General features: G+C 36.2%; 2 protein-coding genes across 5 annotated transcripts; both read left to right on the plus strand.

The window, feature by feature from the left end:
* The first annotated feature begins 1,256 nt into the window (after positions 1-1,256).
* LOC306850334 (abl interactor 1-like) lies at positions 1,257-14,517 on the plus strand. Of its 4 annotated transcripts, none has more exons than XM_079385906.1 (11): positions 1,257-1,713; positions 2,604-2,777; positions 4,804-4,983; positions 6,616-6,674; positions 7,652-7,750; positions 7,844-8,148; positions 11,651-11,770; positions 12,002-12,133; positions 12,345-12,440; positions 13,583-13,708; positions 13,855-14,517. In XM_079385906.1, the coding sequence occupies exons 1-11, from the start codon at positions 1,582-1,584 to the stop codon at positions 14,016-14,018; spliced, it is 1,587 nt and encodes a 528-aa protein (XP_079242032.1). In that variant the 5' UTR covers positions 1,257-1,581; the 3' UTR covers positions 14,019-14,517. The 4 variants fall into 4 exon arrangements, with proteins under 4 accessions (XP_079242032.1, XP_079242034.1, XP_079242033.1 ...); XM_079385907.1 differs by having other exon boundaries at positions 1,477-1,713; positions 2,607-2,777; XM_079385908.1 differs by lacking the exons at positions 12,002-12,133; positions 12,345-12,440.
* Positions 14,518-16,155: 1,638 nt separating this feature from the next.
* On the plus strand, positions 16,156-19,427 carry LOC306847307 (uncharacterized protein). The gene is made up of 3 exons (XM_079381184.1): positions 16,156-16,934; positions 17,336-17,558; positions 18,947-19,427. Exons 1-3 carry the CDS (start codon positions 16,900-16,902, stop codon positions 19,028-19,030), a joined length of 342 nt encoding a protein of 113 aa, XP_079237310.1. The 5' UTR covers positions 16,156-16,899; the 3' UTR covers positions 19,031-19,427.
* The last annotated feature ends 1,648 nt before the right edge of the window (positions 19,428-21,075 follow it).

A 21,075-nucleotide genomic window follows, 5' to 3' on the forward strand; every position in this document is an offset into this window, starting at 1 on the left:
CTCTGCCACTGTCGTGTCTGACATGAAAAATGACGTTCATCTTTTCTCATCATAAATAAATCCATAAACCTATATGCTCCTCCTGAATGGTCAATATTAAAAATGAAAATGAGAACAAAAATAGAAGCAATTAAATGTGTCATTATAACGAAAATATGAAAATTAAAATGACGGGTACCTATAATAGATTATGACGGAATTTTTACGACCCTGTCCGTCAAAATGACGGAAAATGTTAAAGTCTAACGCAACCTCTGATATGTGACCCTGGACCACAAAACCAGTCATAAGTGTCAATTTTTCGAAATTGAGATTTATACATCATCTGAAAGCTGAATAAATAAGTTTTCCATTGATGTATGGTTTAGGATAGGACATATTTGCCTGAGATACAACTATCTGAAAATCTGGAATCTGAGGGTGCAAAAAAATCTAAATACTGAGAAAATGGCCTTTAAAGTTTTCAAATTGAGTTCTTAGCAATGCATATTACTAATCAAAAATGAAGTTTTAATATATTTACAGTAGGAAATTTACAAAATTGCTTCATGGAACATGATCTTTACTTAATGTCCTAATGATTTTTGGCATAAAAGAAAAATAGATCATTTTGACCCATGTATTTTTGGCTATTGCTACAAGTATACCCCAGCGACTTAAGACTGGTTTTGTGGTCCAGGGTCACACACACACACATGTATATATATATATGTGTGTGTGTGTGTGTGTGTGTGTGTGTGTGTGTGCGTGTGCGTGTGTGCGCATGTGTAAATAGTTTCAACAACAATGCTCTCTTAATTTTAATCTGTGAACACTCATCACTCATAGTTTCTGTAAAATGCTGTATAATCGATAATAGCTTATTGTAATTTTTTTAACCAGTGAATTTATGTGAAATTTCCATTCAGAGGATTAATATAAATATTTTTATATATAAAATATTTTTACAAAATATTTTATAGAGCTTGGCATAAGTTTTTTTTTAAGATTAAAAGTTTATTATTATTATTATTATTACTCTTTATTAATTTACATTACTTTTTCAAATCTATAAGTCACACTTACTTTTAAAATCTAATTTATTCAGGTTTTACAAGACTGGGGGAATCCTGGTTCTTCAAAGAAAAAAGGCGTTGTAATTAAAATAATAAACATTTCGATCTTTAGTTGTTTTAGCTCATTTTATTGTGAGCTTTTCCATCGCTGTTCAAATATTTCACATTTACACAAACTTGGTCACAATCGAAACAATCGCTAGAGGGCGTGATTTCACCGCTGAGGGGGACCACATGTTTTTGAAACAGCTACTATCAATATAATTATTTTATGTTTCTAGAACTAGTCTCTCCGGCTGCTAATTTATTGCAGGTTTAAATATAAATGGCTGGACGTTCTCGTTTCCGCGTGCTCGCAGAGCCCTTGTGCAGATATGTTCTTGCAGCATCAAAGCAGAACTAGTGTGTGCTGACAGAGGAAGGCAGTGGCGGATGGGGTCGGATTCTGACTGACAGATATCAGTAGGCTGCTGTCGCACGGAGGTTTCCGGAGTTGTTCCTGAACGGTCTGTCATTCCGTCGCGCAATGAAGGATCAAAACTACTCCGAAGAAGTTACAAAAATACTGGAGGAGGCCCCCTCCGCTCGCAAAGCACTTTTAGACAACTACGACAATTTATACAAAGTAGCGGAGTACTGCGAGAGCAACTACCTGCAGGTAAGACACTCGCACGCTCGAGCAGCTTCACATCCCACACAGATTCATTCTGACACCGGTAGAGAAACGATGAGACGTGTTATTTACAAAGCAACACTTTAATTATTTTACAGCATACTTGAGTGATACGTCTGTGCATTGGACACAGAATGCGTTTTTGCATATCCACTGCACTGCTTTTCTATTATTTTTCCATGTAAACGCGCTAGACAGATGTGTTGGCCCGTTGCGCTCGCGTTTATCGCAGCGTCTCTCTCAAGACATTGCGTCCTAAAAACGTGACACTGAATGTAAATGATATACAGATTGGCGTATCTGTTCTCCTCAGTAGTGTTTGGAGTCCCTCAGTAGCTACACTCTTATTGACCACTTTGTAAAACTACAGATTAAAACGGTTTGATCTCCTGCTCACACTCATGTTGCTATTTATTAGACTGGTGTTCAATGTAAATGTGCTGCTGTACAGCATTCAACAAGTGAGAAGATGAAGCAAGCCTATCTTTCTTAGAGTAGAGACAGTATCTGACTCGAACCTTGTGTGCGGTCAAGGATTTTTTCACATTACGTTTGCTCCCCACAAAGACAGCAAAACCAGCAAAACGACAGAAATTGCTTAGTAAATATATGAAATGATGAAAATGTAACAATGCTAAAAGTTTTGCGTTGAAGAGTAGGCTTTAGCCAGTTAATAATACCATTGGCACAGCATAAAAACAATAGAAGTAAATGGAAAGAAGAACAACAAATGAAAATGACTGTACTTGTGTACACAAAAAAGTTTGTTCCTTTTTCTTTAATTGCTTCAGGATGTTAAGTTCACGCATTACATGCAAAACCATGACAGCTATTCTACATTAAGATGAAGTTGGTTTAATTAACGGATGTTTCAGCAGGCTGGAAATGACACCATCAAAGCCCTGGAGGAGACCAAGGCCTTCACTACTCAGTCCTTGGCTAGTGTGGCCTATCAGATCAGCTCTATGGCCACCAATGTGCTCAAGCTTCTGGATGCACAGACCCTGCAGCTCCGCAAGATAGAGTCCTCTGTCAACCAGATCGGACAGGTATCAGGCCCATTCCTCTTTGTCTTTTAGGGAGACTGGAATATGCATTCAGACTGTAACTCATTTTTATCAGTGTAAAGTAGTTCAGTACAATCACGCTGACTCTGAAACTTTGCCGGCTCCACAATGTCGTCTTTCATTTCTTGAAAAATGGAAGTTGTCCTTCAGATACACTGAATTTAGCTGTTTTTTCATGTGCTGGTTCCTTGTTTCCCTTAATAATAAATACTGGTACAATTCATTTAAATTGTGCCATACGTCATACGTCACAATGACAGCTGGCTTTATAGAAATAAAAATTGACTTCAACATTTTCATTTATTCCACCATAAATTAAAATGTATTATTAAATATAATAAAAATATTGAAAATTTAAATACAAATGTTCTTTTTTTGGCAAATACTTGGTTTCTGAAAATTAAAAAAAAAAAAAAAAAAAAAACTGTGTTGTAGCCTATGATAACACTTAAAAACTATATTTGCAGCATTTATATAAATTTCTTTTCATTTTCCATTTTTATTCTATTTTTTAATTTTAGTTTCAAAGTACAATTCTGCATCTTAGGTATATAAGACTATATAATAGATATATAAGTGAAGGTCATAAGACTTCTAAATTATTATGATGACCATCAGTTTTGTGAGACATTTTACGTGAGCATGCATCTGAAGGGTTTCTAAAAAGACTCAATTATTCCTGCTTGCTAAAAACTTGTAAAAAAAAAAAATAGCTTGACTTAAAAATTACTCCTGGTCTCTTGGTAAAAGCTTTCCTATTGTCAAGTGGTTAAGGACAGAGTACTGCTGTAGAAATGTCCCAAAGCTCAGTGTAGGTAGTCACTGTTTGGGGCCCCTGTCACCCGGGTGATAAGACTTTGTGCCACCACGGCCCCCTCCTTCCCCCTCGATTCCTTTGGCTCCTCTCACTGCGGCTGGGACTCCAGCACAGCATTCCAGCGTGCTCCGTGCCCAGCCTGCCTAACCAGGTCACCTGAGGCAGGGCTAAAGCGGGGGTAAGCCAGATCCCAGACTTGGAATGAAAGGGCTACTGTTCCCTCGCTCAGAAACAAAGTTTGAACCCTGATTGATGTTCTCCATTGTCTGCCCTGTGCCCAGGATGAGCTGTAACAAGCAGGCCTAGAATAATGGCAGTCCTTCTCACCCTGTTTCAGGGCTCACAGAGGAAGGCCAGATTTGTGTTTTAGGAAGTATCTATGTCTTAGCAAGGCCGATCAACATCAGTTCCTCCTACATGACAAACTAAACTTTTACAAAGGGAGTTGAGTAGACCGGAACAGCAAAAATGGCTATGAGCTTTATTTTGTGGTGGGTGTAAATACTGGATTATGCTCAAGGTTATGTAAAAGCATGCTCTCTTGTATTTAAAAAGCATATTTTTAATATTACACTCCAGTAGATCGTTTTTTTTGGTATTATTTATATACCATTATAGTATTTATTAATATTTTGAATAAGCATTTATTTCTATTTATTTATTTTTAACTATTTATTAAATTAACTATTTATTTTTTGTTTTAAAACTCAAAGTTTTAAGGTTTTCATCTAATATTTCTATTTTAATATTTGTAATGATTTATAGTTTTAGTTAACAGCAGGTGTGCCATTGTTGAATTGTGAATACATTGTAATACATGGTTAGTAAAATAAATGTAAAAATATTACATTTAATATTAGCTAATAAATTAATCAATATGAATGTGAATACATAGCATTTTAAATATTTTATGTGTTATCTGCAACAATAATTTATCAGTCTATGCCTGGAACGTCTGCTGTGTTTGCTGAAATATAATTGTACACCTTTCCTCAACAGCTCCATAGTATAATAAAACAATATATATTTTACCGCAGAATGCTACAAAGCTCAGAATCAGATTTTCCAGAGAACCATTTAATGAGTGATGACAGTGTGGCCTGTAGATTGGGAATATTTATTCATTTTTCAAAAACTGTTTTAGAGATTTCTAGGAGTAATTTTTCCCCCAATATCTGTACTTGTATACAGACAGTGGACATGCACAGGGAGAAGGTGGCCCGCAGAGAGATCGGCGCTTTCACGGTTGCCAAGAGGGTTCCACGCAGTCATAAGGTTGTCCCCCCAGCAAAAAATAAAGAAGCCAAGATCAAGTACTCCCGCACACCCATCTCTTTCTCTAGCCTGGACTCAGTCGGCCATGGCGTGAAGGTGAGCACACATATAATTTCATGAAGTGGGTACAGAGCATAGTTTGCCCTTCCAATTGTGCTGCCAAAGATATGCACTGGGGTGCTAGAATGCTACACTGAGTTATTTATCATGAGTGCTTTCCCCATTCAATATATACATAATGTTTTCTTTAGATTTAGCATCTGAGGAAAACACATTCAAATGCAATGGCAAATACATTACCTGGAATGAAGAAAAGACAGTGTTTTTGTATTATCCAAACATTCAGTACAACTATATCAGATTTATTTGCCATTGTTTCCACAGAAATTGCATGCTTGTTGCTTTCTGTACTGATTTTAACACCTTAAATATGCAAATAAGAATGTTAACCCAGGGTTTACAGTTGTACAGTGTGAAATCTCAAAACCTGACTACCCAGGATTATTTAGTTGCTAAGGGTAAAGTACAAACAAAATGGAATAATATACACCAAGATCACCCAATGTTTACTATGACTCTGGATTAACAAATAACATTTAGAAATTTTAAGAACATTTTAGCTGTTTCATCGTGTAACGTTTAATTTCTTCCCATCACAAAAAGGCAAATTGGTGAAAGTACCATTCGATGTTAGTTTAGCTTTTGTTAGTTTTGTCACAACTTGTGACCACATCCTGTTATACAGCAGTTTGTCTGACATCAATTAACAGTACACACACACTCAGAACAACGGCACATTCAGGTCACTCTTCTTTCCTACATCCTCTACACTTCTTTTCCCTCAAACACACACACACACACACACAGTTGGCTGGCTACCAGCCACTAAGCAGCGTGGGAAAAGCAGCTAGTCATTAATTGGTGTTACCCATGCTAAGCTAGCTCATTTATACCCTGCTAGGTCCCTATAGAAGTGAGCAGACAAACAAACACAAAGCTTCAAGAAATTCACAGGAATGCACTTGTCAGTCTTGTAGATACATCGGCACAAAGCCACAGAAGATTGTTTAGGCACACATTTATATCAAGTCTATCACGTAGCTCACACACACACACACACACACACACACGAAGACTTAACACATTGCATGTACACGTAAACACAAACACACGTTTTTACATGTTACAGTTTTTACTGTATTTTGACCAAATAAATGCAGGCTTGATAAGCATGAAAGACTTCTTGCAGAAACTTTAGAAAAAAAATGGTAATATTTATTCACTTCATGTTTGACTGTAAAGCTGAAGTGTGTGATTTCATTAAAAAGAAATACAAAAATAAAGATGAAAATGTTTTCAAGCAGGTTTCCCTGAACACTACGCACTGGTCAGTCAAACAGACTCAACTCTATTGGTGGAGCCAGTGTTGCTGTGTAGATTTGATCAAACAAACAGCAATGTATTGATAGCATCACTAAGCCACAGTGTTTACACTTTTTGGGGTTAGCCAGTAAATATAGTTTATATTCCTGGAGTAAATGTGCAGTTATTTTGTTTTCAATATATTCTGCGTTCTCAGGAAAACACAGGAAACATGTGAGGTTGGCTAATGCTAATAGAACGAGTCAGGGTGGTCAGTCTTTAGTTTGTCTGTGGATTGTTTTTGTTTGGATATTATAATTTAGTTCCATTCAAAAAATGACTAATCTGCAGATTTGTTGTTTTCAGGATTCTGGTCAGCCGCAGCTAAAAACAGCTACCATGACGCGGAGCGGCAGCACACTGAGGTACGTCCAGTTCTGTTCACACAAGACGAGTGTTATTTTAGTATTATTATAGTATATACTATAATTGTTTATAGTGTTCATTAATATTTTAAATTACCGTTTATTTTTACATTTTCACTTTTTCACTTTTCATTTTCGTTGTAGTCATTTTGCTAGGTGCATTTGTCATATTTACTTTTTACGAATATTTTCATTTAGCTTTCATTTTCAGTTTTAGTCATTTTAATACTTATTTTGAGTTAGTTGCGAAGGCAGCATTTCTCATTTTGAATGTTTTCTTTAAGTCCTTTAAGTTATAATATTCTAATATAAGTTTTAAGTTCTAATATTTTTATTTCAGATAATGAAAATGATTCTTAATACTTTAATCAACAATAAAACAACATTTCTGTTTTAATATGTGCTATATAGGGAGTCTGTGACCACTGAGAAGTGTCTGAATATTTTTTCAGCATCTTGCGCCATGAGTGCTGTGATGCTGTGTACTTTTAAAAACATTATCTGAGACATTTGTACGTTTTCATTGTTATGCAGTATCACCTGTTTTTGATCACAAGTATGCATCCTGTGTTTATTCATCACCTGCCACCTACATGACCACAGCCACCCTATGAGTAACTACAATCGTAGACATCACATCTCTTTTTATTCTGGATTAGATCCTCCACCAAAAATGTGTCTGTTATTAACTAAAAAAAATAGACATCTGATGTATTACTTCTATTAGCCTCACATCTCTCAGGCTTCTGTTCCTCTTCCTTCTCAGTTAGAGGGCCTTTCTCCAGGAAGTGATTTTAGTTTTGTTTTACCCACTTCCCCTCTTTGCACTGCCTGAAAACAACACGGTTTGCATTGCGGTAACTTCAGTTTCTCTGAACGAGCACTTGAGTCATGCACGTGTCTTTTTAGAGCAATAAAATGCCTAATATGAACTCTGACAACTCAATGTGTGTGTCTGTGTTTGTATGTTAATTAAGTCGAGGCAGCCGTCCACCTCCTGAGCCTGTCCAGTGTCCTGTTGCGCCCACTCTCTCTCATGGAGCATCCCTCACCTCACTCAATGACAAGTCTATTGCGTAAGAGCACATAAAGCGTTATATAATTTCTGATTAGAATTCTAACATCAGATTTATATCACTTATCATAACTGGATGTCTCTATCGTTGCAGTTCGAGTTTTGGTAAAGCCGTGCCGCCTCCTGTAGTGCCCAGCTGGCCCAACGGCCCTGAGGTTGACATCATCAACACGCTGCTGGATGAAGGGCCTCCTCCACCACCCCCACTGATGGAGACAGATAGCAAACAGGATCATGGGCTGGAGACCGGTCCTCCCCCACCTCCACCTCCACCACCTCCTCCCCTCGACTGTACCAACATTCCCCCGCCCCCTCCTATGCCCACCTCAGTGAATACACCTGATCCCAGCAGCCTCATGACCATACCACCTCCTCCACCAGCTCCACCACTTGAAACAGGTTAGTCTGTGCTGCTTGACAGATTTCAGCATTCACGGCAGGTAATTTAAAGGAGGTTATGAGGCTACACCATATGACAACTAGATGAATGACGTGACGCCTAAAGTTTCTGTCCGATTGCATTTTTTCAGTTAAAAAGTGGTTTAAATGCATAAAAAAGGTGCCATATATATATGAAGGACCTCTCCCATGTATGAATTCACTTTAACTTTTCAAAAAACATTAGTTATTTATCATTTTTCTGTTATTCAAAGTGTCAAAATATCATGTGGTGCGACCGACTGGCCATAACTTTTTTTTTGTAAACATCTTTGAAATTACCCTAAATTTATTCAGATTAATTTTCTGCACTATTTGGCATGATTTCCAAAGTGTTTTGTAATCATGTATAAAACTGCAAAGCATTTATATTTATATTTCCATCATAATATACAAACAAGCTTTGTCCGACGATTTCCATTTTATGAAATATCATGTGGTCCGACCATCAAGAAACTACCATTTTAGGACTTTTATGTTGAAATCCATTCAAAGATAGGACTTTGCATCATATAACAAGTTGCTAAGGACTCATAGAACATCAAGTAGGTTTGTAAGTCTCTTTCATATTTGGAAAAAATAACTTTTTTAATGGCTGATATGTAGTTACCACATTTGGATATCATGTGGTATGACCTCAAAAAAACAATGAATATTAAGTTATTTCTGCAAGTATTTATTTTCATTATAAACTTAATAGTGACCTTTTTTGGGAAGCTAGCTTGTTTTGTTCCACTGCAGAGTGTTTTCCATTGTAGATATATGTCCCAGATTGGCAGTTTTTGTGTTTTTATATTCAATTTATGGTTTATATACATAAAATACTTTATTTTAGTATAATTTGGAATAGATTTTTATGCAATTTAGGTAATTTCAGATGGTTTATGTTTAATATTTGTACAATGAGAAAAAAATTCAACAAAAAAAAATTCAGAGCATGTAATTTTAGTTTGGTAATTATGCATTTATTATTTATTTATTAATTACTATTTTAATCTATTCTACCAGATTATACTACCAAGCAAAGTCAAATAAATGCTTACCCTAGGCAGCACTCTCTAAATTGACCCTTCACAAAGACCCACCCCCCTTAGTTAATGTTGCTACGTCCGACAAACCATGGCATTTTTATGCCACACATCATGTTCTCACGCATTGAATACATCACGGAGCAAAGAGGTCACTGACAATGCGCCGACATACAAGACAGAGCTGGTTACTTTTGGTATGAAACAAAGTCTCAGTGTACAAACTTTGTCATTTTTTTAAAGAAATTAAAACAACAAATACTGTTTTGTCGTGTGTCGTGACAGATCACTGTAGCATCTCATGAACCGATCATCTCTTCATCTTTACTAGTTACACCAAAAAATAAACATGAATGAACATCAGAAGGTATCTTGTTTCAACCGTGAAAAAATGTCAAAACACACAATTTTTCAAGTTCAGGTCCACCGACGTTAATCTACTCTCCTGTCTGGTTTGTTTGTCAGACAAAAATGACGGATTCGGTGTTATAATATGTCCGCTCGCCTGTTAATCAAACTTCAAGCGAAGGGTCAATTGAGCAGCCAATATTGGGCAAAGTACAGAAATAACCGGGGGTTAAAGAAATGCCTGCAGTTAATGCCACGTGCTGCACATTTCACATACTGTATGTCTCTTTAAATAGATTTTTAATGATATAAGGTCTTTTGGAGCGACCACTTGTCATATGGTGTGACCAATAATAGCAATAACTGTAATAAATTAAAAATAAAATAACACATTTCTGTGGTTGAAATATAAATCACTGCTTGTGAATTGTATTTTTAAAATATTTTTATCAGTTTTATGCAATTTACAGGAAAAATAAGTCTGTTAACTACATTTAAGAAGGCAACTCTGAAATTATAGAACAAAAATAAGAGGTCATTATTTACAAAAACTCAAATTAAATGCAAATACTTTGTTTCTAAATACTTTAGTTACTGAGAACATTTTAAAACAATATTAAGCATGTTAAGGAATTTATTTAATTTTAATATAAATCATGGTCGCACCACATTATATTTTTTTCATACTACGGCCAATTCATCTAGATGAAAAAAAACACTAAAATCACTTAATTAAAAATTTTAATATGAATTTATATTATTAATATTATTGTTTTTTGTATTTTAAAATCCTTATACGTCAATGACCCATATACATATTTAAAATAAGTCTCTTCTCATCAAGGCTGGATTTATGTTGTTTTTATTTGGTCAGAAAGAATAAAACAGTAATAGTATTACAATTTAAAAATCACGTGTTGTATTTTAATGCATTTTTAAATGTAATTCATTCCTGTGATGGTAAAGCTGAATTTCCAGCAGTCATTACTGTCTTCAGTGTAACACGATCCTTTAGAAATCATTCTCATGTGCTAATTTGCTGCTCAAGAAACATTTCTTATTATAAGGAATGTTGAAAACAGTAGTGCTGCTTAATATTTTTGTAGAAACCATGCTACATATTTTTCCAGGATTCCTTGATAAATATAAAAATAGAAGCATTTATTTGATATAGAAATATTTTGTAACATTATACAGTGGTGTGAAAAAGTGTTGGCCCCCTTCCTGATTTTTTATTTTTTTGCATGTTTGTCACACTTTAATGTTTCAGATCATCAAACTAATTTAAATATTAATCAAAGATAGCACAAGTAAATACAACATGCAGTTTTTGAATGAAGTTTTTTATTATGAAGGGAAAACAAAATCCAAACCCACATGGCCCTGTGTGAAAAAGTGCTTGCCCCCTAAACCTAATAACTGGTTGGGCCACCCTTAGCAGCAACAACTGCAATCAAGCGTTTGCGATAACTAGCAATGAGTCTGTTACAGCGCTGTGGAGGAATTTTGGCCCACTCATCTTGGCAGAATTGTTGTAATTCAGCCACATTGGAGGGTTTTCTAGCATGAACCGCCTTTTTAAGGTCATGCCACAGCATCTCAATAGGATTCTGGTCAGGACTTTGACTAGGCCACTCCAAAGTCTTCATTTTGTTTTTCTTCAGCCATTCAGAGGTGGATTTGCTGGTGTGTTTTAGATCATTGTCCTGCTGCAGAACCCAAGTTCTCTTCAGCTTGAGGTCACGAACAGATGGCCGGACATTGTCCTTCAGGATTTTTTGGTAGACAGCTGAATTCATGGTACCATTTATCACAGCAAGTCTTCCAGGTCCTGAAGCAGCAAAACAGTCCCAGACCATCACACTACCACCACCATATTTTACTGTTGCTATGATGTTCTTTTTCTGAAATGCTGTGTTACTTTTACGCCAGATGTAATGGGACACACACCTTCCAAAAAGTTAAATTTTGTTACATTTTTGTACTCTGTAGTGAAGTCAAAGAGAAAAAGAATCCAATGACAGTAGTTCAAAATAGAAGATTATTCTATAGTGTAATAAAATTGAATAGAGAATTTTTGTGTCTAGTGGCTGAGGAGAATGGATTTCCTCTACCAGAAGCTCCCACTGACATGCTTCCTCCACCAGCCCCTGATGGCCTTGATCTTCCAACCCCACCGCCTCTGCCGTGTGATGAGAACTTTGAAGGTACCAAAGTATCAAAACAAAAGCACATGTTTGTCTAAAGGTGGTATTTTGTTTTCTATGATGCATTATATCTTGTTTCCGAATGCTCAGTTTGTATGATTGCATGTTTGCTTTGTCTTACAGGCAGCTTATCTATGCTTTTTATCTTTGTGTTGCTGTGATTTATTTCTGTGAGCTGTTATACTCTATGCTCTTATTTTCACACTTGTCTCTCTCTCTCCTCTCACTCAGCTCCGCGCTCTCGCCGCTCACGGGTGCGACGTCATCCTCCTAGCTCTCGCTCGCTGTCTCTCAGGGTCCGCATGGGCCCCAGCGCTCGCTCGCTGTACACGCGCTCGCTTTTTCTACCTTCTGCTCAATCACGTAAGGCCCCACTCCTTCCTGAGACCCGATTCGTTAAAGCCACCCCTCAGATTTCATTGATAGTTTCTCATTTTGTTACCAAATATATTGACACATACCAAAAATAGATTCTTATTTAGCCATGCATACCATCCAAAGACCATTTAGTTCATTTTTATTGTTCAACCCTTAAAAAAATCTCACATTTGTTCCCTTGATAAACACCTGTCAGTCATGATACCCCCACCCCCTCCATACCCACCTCCTCTGGCTCCGCCGGTTTCGTTCAGCCCATTGTGCAGGATCCCTGCCCGCCTGGAGCACCTGGGTAAGTGAGGCCTCTCTCTGCATTGCTGTCTGACGCTCTTCTCTTCCTTTATATCTGCCACTTCCACAGTCTGCTCTTCAGCAAGCCAAAACAGCACATAATATGACCACATGTCCACCCTGCACACAATAGGACACTCGATCTACATCCTCAGCCAAGTTAGATCTCTCTGTTAAAAACTCAATGAGTTGAGTGCTTTTAAAGGGATAATTCAACCAAAAATGAACAGTCTAATAACTTGTACTCAAACCTGTACTCAACTCAACTTTTAAGACTGGAATACACTACATGACTTTTAAAATCTGAACAGATTACACTTACACAACATACACTTACTGACTTGAACAGTCACAAAGGACTGTTCTAAAATTGGCTGAAAATGTTAAACATGTTTGATATTCTTAGTCTTAAGCTAAAAAACCAGAGTCTGTGACTATCATACACATACACAATTTTCTATTAAATCTGTCAACTCAAATCTGCAGACTAGCTCTTACTTTCGGCAATTAGTGTCGATTTATCCTGAGTGTAAATCAGGGAAAATGGGGCAAAAGTCATTTAGTGTATTCTAGCCTTTAGCTGCAAAAAGGACAAAGAAAAACCAAAAAGGCATCATAGAACAAAATCCATGCAACTTATGCATTACAACATTGTTGTCAAAGTAAAACTATTACCAAAATTGACATGCTGGTGCCCAACCAACTGTACATAACTTCAGAAAAAAAAAAAAAGTCAAAGAAAAAAGTGCAATTTCAACCAGCTTCAAGGACTTCATCAGACATACTAAACTATTAAATACTGTTTTACTTTTCTTTTTTTTTTTATCTTACCGACCCCAGTAGTGTAACACACTGCACACGGTGCATAGCTGTTTAATGTTGAGTGTGGACAGACTGATTAGGACTTGAGCTGCATCTGAAATTGTCTGACATCATTTTATTTGATAAAATTAGAGACGCATTGTTGTTAGTTGTATTGTTTGACGTCCATATGTTTCAGATGGAAAAAAATATTTTCACAATTTTGTTTGATGTGGCTTGTTGAATGGAAATCATCCACTTCTCCTTCAAACACACTTCTGATCACAAACGTGGATTTGCACTTTGTCAGTTTGTTAACTTTGTGTGTCGATGCACATTTAGACCTTGAGATTCCAGCACCGCCCCCATCACCACCACTAGACGGTTTTGACAACTTTGAAGAGTTGCCCCCTCTACCTCCCCCCATTGATTACGACATAACTGCACCAGTCGACTATTTGGAGAAAGGTAGGCTCATTTATATCATTCAGGTAAAGAGTTGGCATTGTGAAAATTACTGTTTTGATCGTTCTGTAATAACACATTCAGAACATGAGATATTAAAAACATCTTCATGTACTGATTTTGCCATTGTAATTCTTTTTCCTACGAAGTGGTGGCGCTATATAACTACGACACAGGCAAGCCAGGTGACCTGGTGTTTCAGGAGGGCGAAATCATCTACCTCACCAGCAGGAATGAGGATGGTTGGTGTGAGGGCTTTCTCGGTGGAGTAAAGGGATATTTTCCTGGCAACTATGTGGAGTCCACCGCTTAACTGGCCATAAGAAGACAGAATGTCAGTGAATGAATTATTGAGACCGAAGGCACCTTGTATTTCTATTTCTAAAGTAAATCAGTGAAATCAGGTGTATGATTGAAAATGCGGAAATGTTTTTATACTATGTTGACCTTTTCAAATATTTTAAATGTAATTAACATGCTGACTGATTCCAGCAGAGATGAGTTTGTATTTGAAAGTTTAATTTGGTATTAAATAATGATGATCATAATTGATCTCTCAGGACTTTTAAGTTATAATTGTAATGCACAACATATTAAGAAACTTCTTTTGTACATTTAGATGTATTTGATAAGTTAAGTTCACAAAAGTCGTAGTAAATAGTGGCTGTTTCGTGGTTAATTCTGTAAACATATTTTCATGGTTTGTTTGAATAGACTAATGTGCAAAGTAAATAATGAAGTAATATATAATAATAGATATGTGTAATATATTATAATGCAGTTTCCTAATTAAAAACCTTTATTACTCATGATCAATTTCATTTAATTGGTAACATTTTCTTGATTCCCTTGCAAATACAGTATTTTCCCACATTTTATGCTCTATTTAGTGAATTAAATGTTAATGTTTACCTCATTGGCCCAATTCAGTCACAATTTCAATGTTTTATGATACCAAGTTAGCATTTACAGTCCATAGAATCAATAAACTGTTATTGTACGGTAATGTCTGGGAATGAAGTTGCATTTTTTTTAATGGCATTGCTAACCATCCACTCTCTTTGCACCTTATTTATAAAATAAAGTGTAATGATATTAATAAAAACATTATTCTTCCGCCAAACAATGTAGTTCCTCAGAACCAGTTGTGGTTCCAACAAAGTGGTTGCCGAGCAACACACAAATGTAAACAAAGTTGTGTGTTTGTAGAGTAATTTACAACAGCTTTGAACTTGGCTCATCCAATCAGAATCAAGGACCGGAACTATCCGTTTTATAAATTCATAATATTCAATGGCAGGTTTAATTGATCACTAGATTAGGAGTTCATTCATGGGGAACTGGCTCATCAGCTCTATTCTTAAACTTAAATGTGTTTTTGCAAATTTGTTACTAATTTACTCCTAAAATAGTGCATATTAGTACCTTGAAAGTGCATATTACTACTTAGTGTACATATCAGTACCTAAATCATTTAGTAACTTTTATAAGGCTACTGCCCCAGTGATAACTTTTATACCTTTTTTCTGAGAGCGTGTAATAACTGAAATTAATGAAGTGCTGCAAAACCAAAATGTCCATACAGAAACACGTTTAATATAGGTACTGTGTCTTTAAACACCAGACAGTCACCATAAAAGTGTTCAAACCTCACTCTCAGCACTTTAAACAATCCCTCAGAGCAGTGCATTCAACATCTACTTTATTGCCGTAATCACCTGTGTTCTTTGAGGTAAGACTTCTATTTGTTTTTCAGAGTTGTGCTTGACAGTTTGCTGGGTTTAAGAAATTATTTAACTATCTACATCAAATGTGTGTGAAGTTCACCTGTCCTAGTAGAATCTCACTGACGTGTGACTGGGCTTGTATAAACATACGAATCTGTAGGCTTTTTAATAATGTTAAAAGCATAGTTTTTCGACAGCTTAAACTTTTCTAGATTAGCAAGAGTATCTTTTGTTTTGTGATTCTGTGATTCCTTTGTTGGATGGAAAAGACAGGTGAGGTCTAAAACACACTGCTGGCAGTAAGTGAATATAGGAGAAATCCACATGGCAGCTGTTGTTTTACGGTGTCAGTAGAAGTGTTTCTTCATGGGTCTTGAAATAACATATAGGCCTACAGCAAGGCATTCACAAAACTTTACAGGGCCTGAGACAAGATTTTTAGCCCACTTGGGCCCAATAAGTTAGCTGTCCCATATAGATGACCTTGATGGCCCTTAGCAACAGCCGTGACTCCCGTGACTTCTAGTAAATGACAAATTATGAATGGAAAACCTTGTTCTTTACTTGTTCTTTGGCCAGAGGAGAACTGGCCCCGGTTTCTCCCAAGGTTTTTTTTCTCCATTCTGTCACAGAGGGAGTTTTGGTTCCTTGCCACTGTCGCCTCTGGCTTGCTCAGTTGGGGACACTTAATTTCTAGCGATTATCGTCAATTTGATTTCACATATACTATTATAAATAAACTGAGCTAGACTATGACATCTCTGAATTCAATAATGAAATGCCTTTAACTGAAAATTGAGTGTTTAATCATATGATTATACATTACTGACACTCTATCCTCCAATTTGATACTGTTAAGTGCTTTGACACAATTTATATTGTTAATACTGTTAAAAGCGCTATATAAATAAAGGTGACTTGACTTGACTTCAGAAAATGTATTTGACCTCCAAAGAGTTGAAAAAAATATTTTGCTTTATAACTGTGGTTTGTAATCATTCATCTGTCCTCTATACAGAATTGGGAAATTTCCGGTTAGCAAGACGCCACACGTCACTGTCTTGACTCGTTAGGTTACAAAAGTTTATTATGGTGGTTAAATACAGTTAAATATTCACACGTTGATTTTCAAAGGTCTATGAATTGCAGAATTCTTTATTTAAATGACATACAAGCCTTGTGGAATTCCATATTTCTAAAGAGAAATTAATAAAATGAGGGGGGTTGTGTTTGTTTTTGCCTTAAGATGCATTTCAACAAAGTACTATCCATTATAAATCTGCCTCTTAAATGTTTTAGGTATTAAATACTATTATATTTGATGATTATATCAAGCTCTTGCCTGTCCAGTCCACAATGAATTCAATATTGTATGTCATTTAATGATTATAAACAAATTACCACCACCAAATATAATTATTTATTTCCTAACAGAGTTGCTTCTGAATTGTGCATTTCTTCATTGCCATGGAGAGGAGTGATAATCTTCTTTCAGTATTTAAGTATGTATACCTACTTGTGTGTGTGTGTGTGTGTGTGTGCGCGCACAATAACGTACATTTAGTATACTATATATTGTGTGTTATATTAACCTCACATTAAATTACAATTTACAATTTATTAAAAGCTGATTTAAATTGCATTTTTCTATTGTGCATTAGCTTTTTTGGACATTTGAAGATCATAAAATGTAAAAGAAAAAAAAATTGCTTTTATTCTTTTATGTATCTGTAGATTATTTCCACATTCCGGAAATTAGAAAATGTCCATTCATCTTCTATCTTTTCTTTATCTATAGGATATATGAATGGTTTATGTTCTTTATCATCACTAACAACTCCAAATCACATGAGCACACATGCTCATGCTGTATCTTAACACAGCTCATTTGTTTTTGTTTCAGGATCTTCGTACCTATCTTAACCTTTGGTTTTTTGGCAATCTGCTGTACTGGCTTCTGGAAAATATTCCAGCGGATTCGTAAGGAGCGTGTGCAGGCTCAGGTTCGAGCCGTGGATCAACCGTCTGTCTACGTCATTCCAATCTCTCTGTCTGAAGATGAGCTGCACAGACCACCGCGCTACAGCACTGTACAGTTCTACGAGCCGCCTCCTGCTTATCACGAGGTAACCCTGAACATATTGTGTATATCATAGAATATGGTATTTGGTATTTCCAACTCAAATAATCTAGGAAACTAAGGTTTACACAAAAATCAATAATCTTTACTCGCCAAGTTGTTCCAAACCTGTATGAGTTTCGTTCTTCCACTAAACACAAAATAAGATATTTTGACGATCATAGAATTTTTTTTCATACTATAAAAGTCAGACATATATATATATATATATATATATATATATATATATCTATATATATATATATATAGATATATATATACAGCGGGTAAAATAAGTATTGAACACGTCACCATTTTTCTCAGTAAATATATTTCTAAAGGTACTGTTGACATGAAATTTTTACCAGATTTTGATAACAAGCCGTGTAATCCAGACATACAAACAAAACAAAACAAATAAATTCAGAAATTAAGTTATGCGTAATGACACAGGGAAAAGTAATGAGCACATGGAGAAAGGGAGGTGCAAAAAGCATGGAAAGTCAATCAGTAATTAGAAAGCAATCCTGCCCCTTGTCAGTGGAAATTAATATTAGCTGGTTCAGTCCCAACACCTACAGTACCAGGATGATGAAGATGAAACGAGGTGGACATTTCAGCAAGACAATGATCCCAAACACAGCCAAGGAAACTCTCAATTGGTTTCAGAGAAAGAAATTAAAGCTGCTAGAATGTCCCAGCCAATCACCTGACTTGAACAGAAAATCAATGGAAAGAATTAAAGATCATAGAAGAGGCCCATGGAACCTTCAAGTTTTGAAGACTGTTTGTGTGGAAGAATGGGCCAAAATCACACCTGAGCAATGCATGCGACTCATTTCTCCATACAGGAGGCATCTCGAAGCTGTCATTACCAACAAAAGCTTCAGTACGAAGTATTAAATACATTTCAGTAAGCGTGTTCAATACTTTTTCATTGTGTCATTCCATTTTATTACACATAACTTAATTTCTGAACTTATTTGTTTTGTTTTGTTTGTATGGATGGATTATTGGTTTGTTACTGACGTCTGGTGAAATTTTCATGTCAACAGCACCTTATTAGAAAAATACTTATAACAGCACCTTACCCTAGAAAATTATTTATTTTACCCGCTGTATATGTAAAGTTTTATTTGTCGTGGTACCAAAAGTAGTTTTTCTACTTACTTTCTACTTTATTAAATTGTAATTTATTCAATTTATAATGTATATGGACTCAGTGATTTCACAGCTTTAAAGTGTACTCAGCATTTTAAAATGTATAATGTTTAAAAAAATAAATAAACATCAAGCACCGCAGTATATTAAGTTTAAGTTTTAAAATATCTTGTCCTGAAATGTTTAAATGAGCTTTTTGACTTCACTGTTAATGATAATACACTGCTTTTGCAGATGAATCTGAAGCCTGAGGCTTGTCCTGTGGAACCCCCTCCTGCATATTCAGAATCCGTCTCTCCTTCACCCTCACATTCATGATCATAAGCACATCTCAAGCACTTGGACTGGTTAAAGGAAAAATAAGATGCAACGTCATATTCTCATGACTTTTCCAAGGACTACTACTCATGCTACCTATGCAAAGGTTTAAATGGTGAGAAAGAAAATGTCACCGTTATAATAATCTGTGACTCTGTTGGGATTTTGAACATGTCCAACAGGGCCACAAAGAAAGACTGTTTTGCACAATGAGCAGCAGAACTTGGTTAAAGGTTTAAAAGTTTTGTTTTGTGAATATTTATCAATTTTGTATAATAATTAAAGCTATAGCTAAACATTTTTTGTTAACATTGTGTTCTTTTATAATAAATGTTGTAAATGGTTGACCTGTTGTAAATTGTACAGCTGAAACTGTATGATTAAAATAATGTTGCATAAACATTGGCTCTTAATAATATCCTCAATGTATACCTGAGAATATGTTAATGTTATCGAGAGATAAGAAACAATGTGTAGTATGAACCATCTTTCTTACTGTCACTCTTCATAGTCAACATGCCTCCTGAGCTGCACCCTCAGGAACCAAAGTCCAGCACTGTACAGCAGAGGAGGAGAAGCTCCGCCTCCTGCATTACAACTGCCACTGTCTTCACGGTCCTTCACAGACAGAAGCAGATGCATTTATTAGAACTCATAAAATATGAACCATATACAGTGCCCTCCAAACGTATTGGGCCACTAAAGGCAAAATTGCTCTGTTGGCTGTGGAGTCAAGGCATTTACAAATATGATTAAAAGATGAATATGAGACAACACTACAGAATGTCACATTTTATTATTGGGTGATTCAATGCATAGATGTTTTACCAGCTAAGAAGTTCAGCACTTTTAGAGTTTCATCCCTCTATCTGATGTGAGCATAAGTATTGGAACAGTTGCCTCACAGGTCTTTCTAAGTGATCGGCTGTGTCCTGTTGCATTAATTCTTCAGATATTAAAAACAGGGAATGTGTTGTTTATATCCATTACTTCTGTATTCTGAATCTTGCATTCGATGATGACACACACAAACCAGGATGACGATGAGGGAGCTGACTTTGAGAGAAAAGCAAGCAATTTGGATGCTAAAAGAGGAAGTCAATTAGAGCTCTAGCAAAAACAAAGGGCATGAGTATGGAAACCACCAGCAACCAACAACTACCTGATCGGCTGAGAAAACAACAGTAGTTGATGACAGACAAATCATAAAAGCTGTGAAAATTAACCCTAAAAGACGTGTCTGTAAAATCACCAACAACTTCCAGAAAGCTGGGGTGATGCTCTGACAATCTACTGTCCTCAGGAGACTTTGACACAGAATTACAGATGCTACACAGCTAGATGCAAACCTCTGACCAGCACCAAAAATAGAAAGGCAAGATTAGAGTTTGCAAAAAAGCACAAAGATGAGCCAGAAGAGTTTTGGAACTGTGTTTATGGGCCGATGAGACAAAGATGAACCTTTATCTAAGTGATGGGAAAGCAAAAATGTGGAGAAAAAAAGGGAACCGCAATGATCCCAAGCATACAGCCTCATCTGTAAAGCATGGTGGAGGTGATGTCATGGCATGGGCATGCATGGCTGCCTCTGGAACAGGCCCTCTCAACTTTACTGATGACTTAATGTATGGTGACAGTAGCAGAATGAATTTGGAAGGGTACAAAACCATCTTGCCTACCAATATTCAAGAAAATGCCACCAGATTCTTTGGGAAGTGCTTCACATTGCATCAGGACAATGACCCAAAACACCCTGCCAGTTCAGTCAAGGAATTTATAAAGGCAAAGAAATGGAAAGTCTTAGATTTCCCAAGTCAATCTCCAGATTTAAATCCAATTGAACATGAATTTCACCAGCTGGAGAGGAGAGTAAAGGCAGAAACTCCCCAAAACAAGCAACAATTGGAATTGGCTGCATTAAAGGCTGGGAAAAGTATTTCAAAGGATGAGACCAAGAGTCTGGTGATGTCTACGGGTCACAGACTCACTGCTGTGATTGTGTGCAAGGGATCTAAAACTAAATAATAGCTTTTAATCTTTTATAT

The sequence above is a fragment of the Barbus barbus genome (assembly GCF_936440315.1).
Source record: "Barbus barbus genome assembly, chromosome: 3".
Classification (NCBI taxonomy): Eukaryota; Metazoa; Chordata; class Actinopteri; order Cypriniformes; family Cyprinidae; genus Barbus; species Barbus barbus.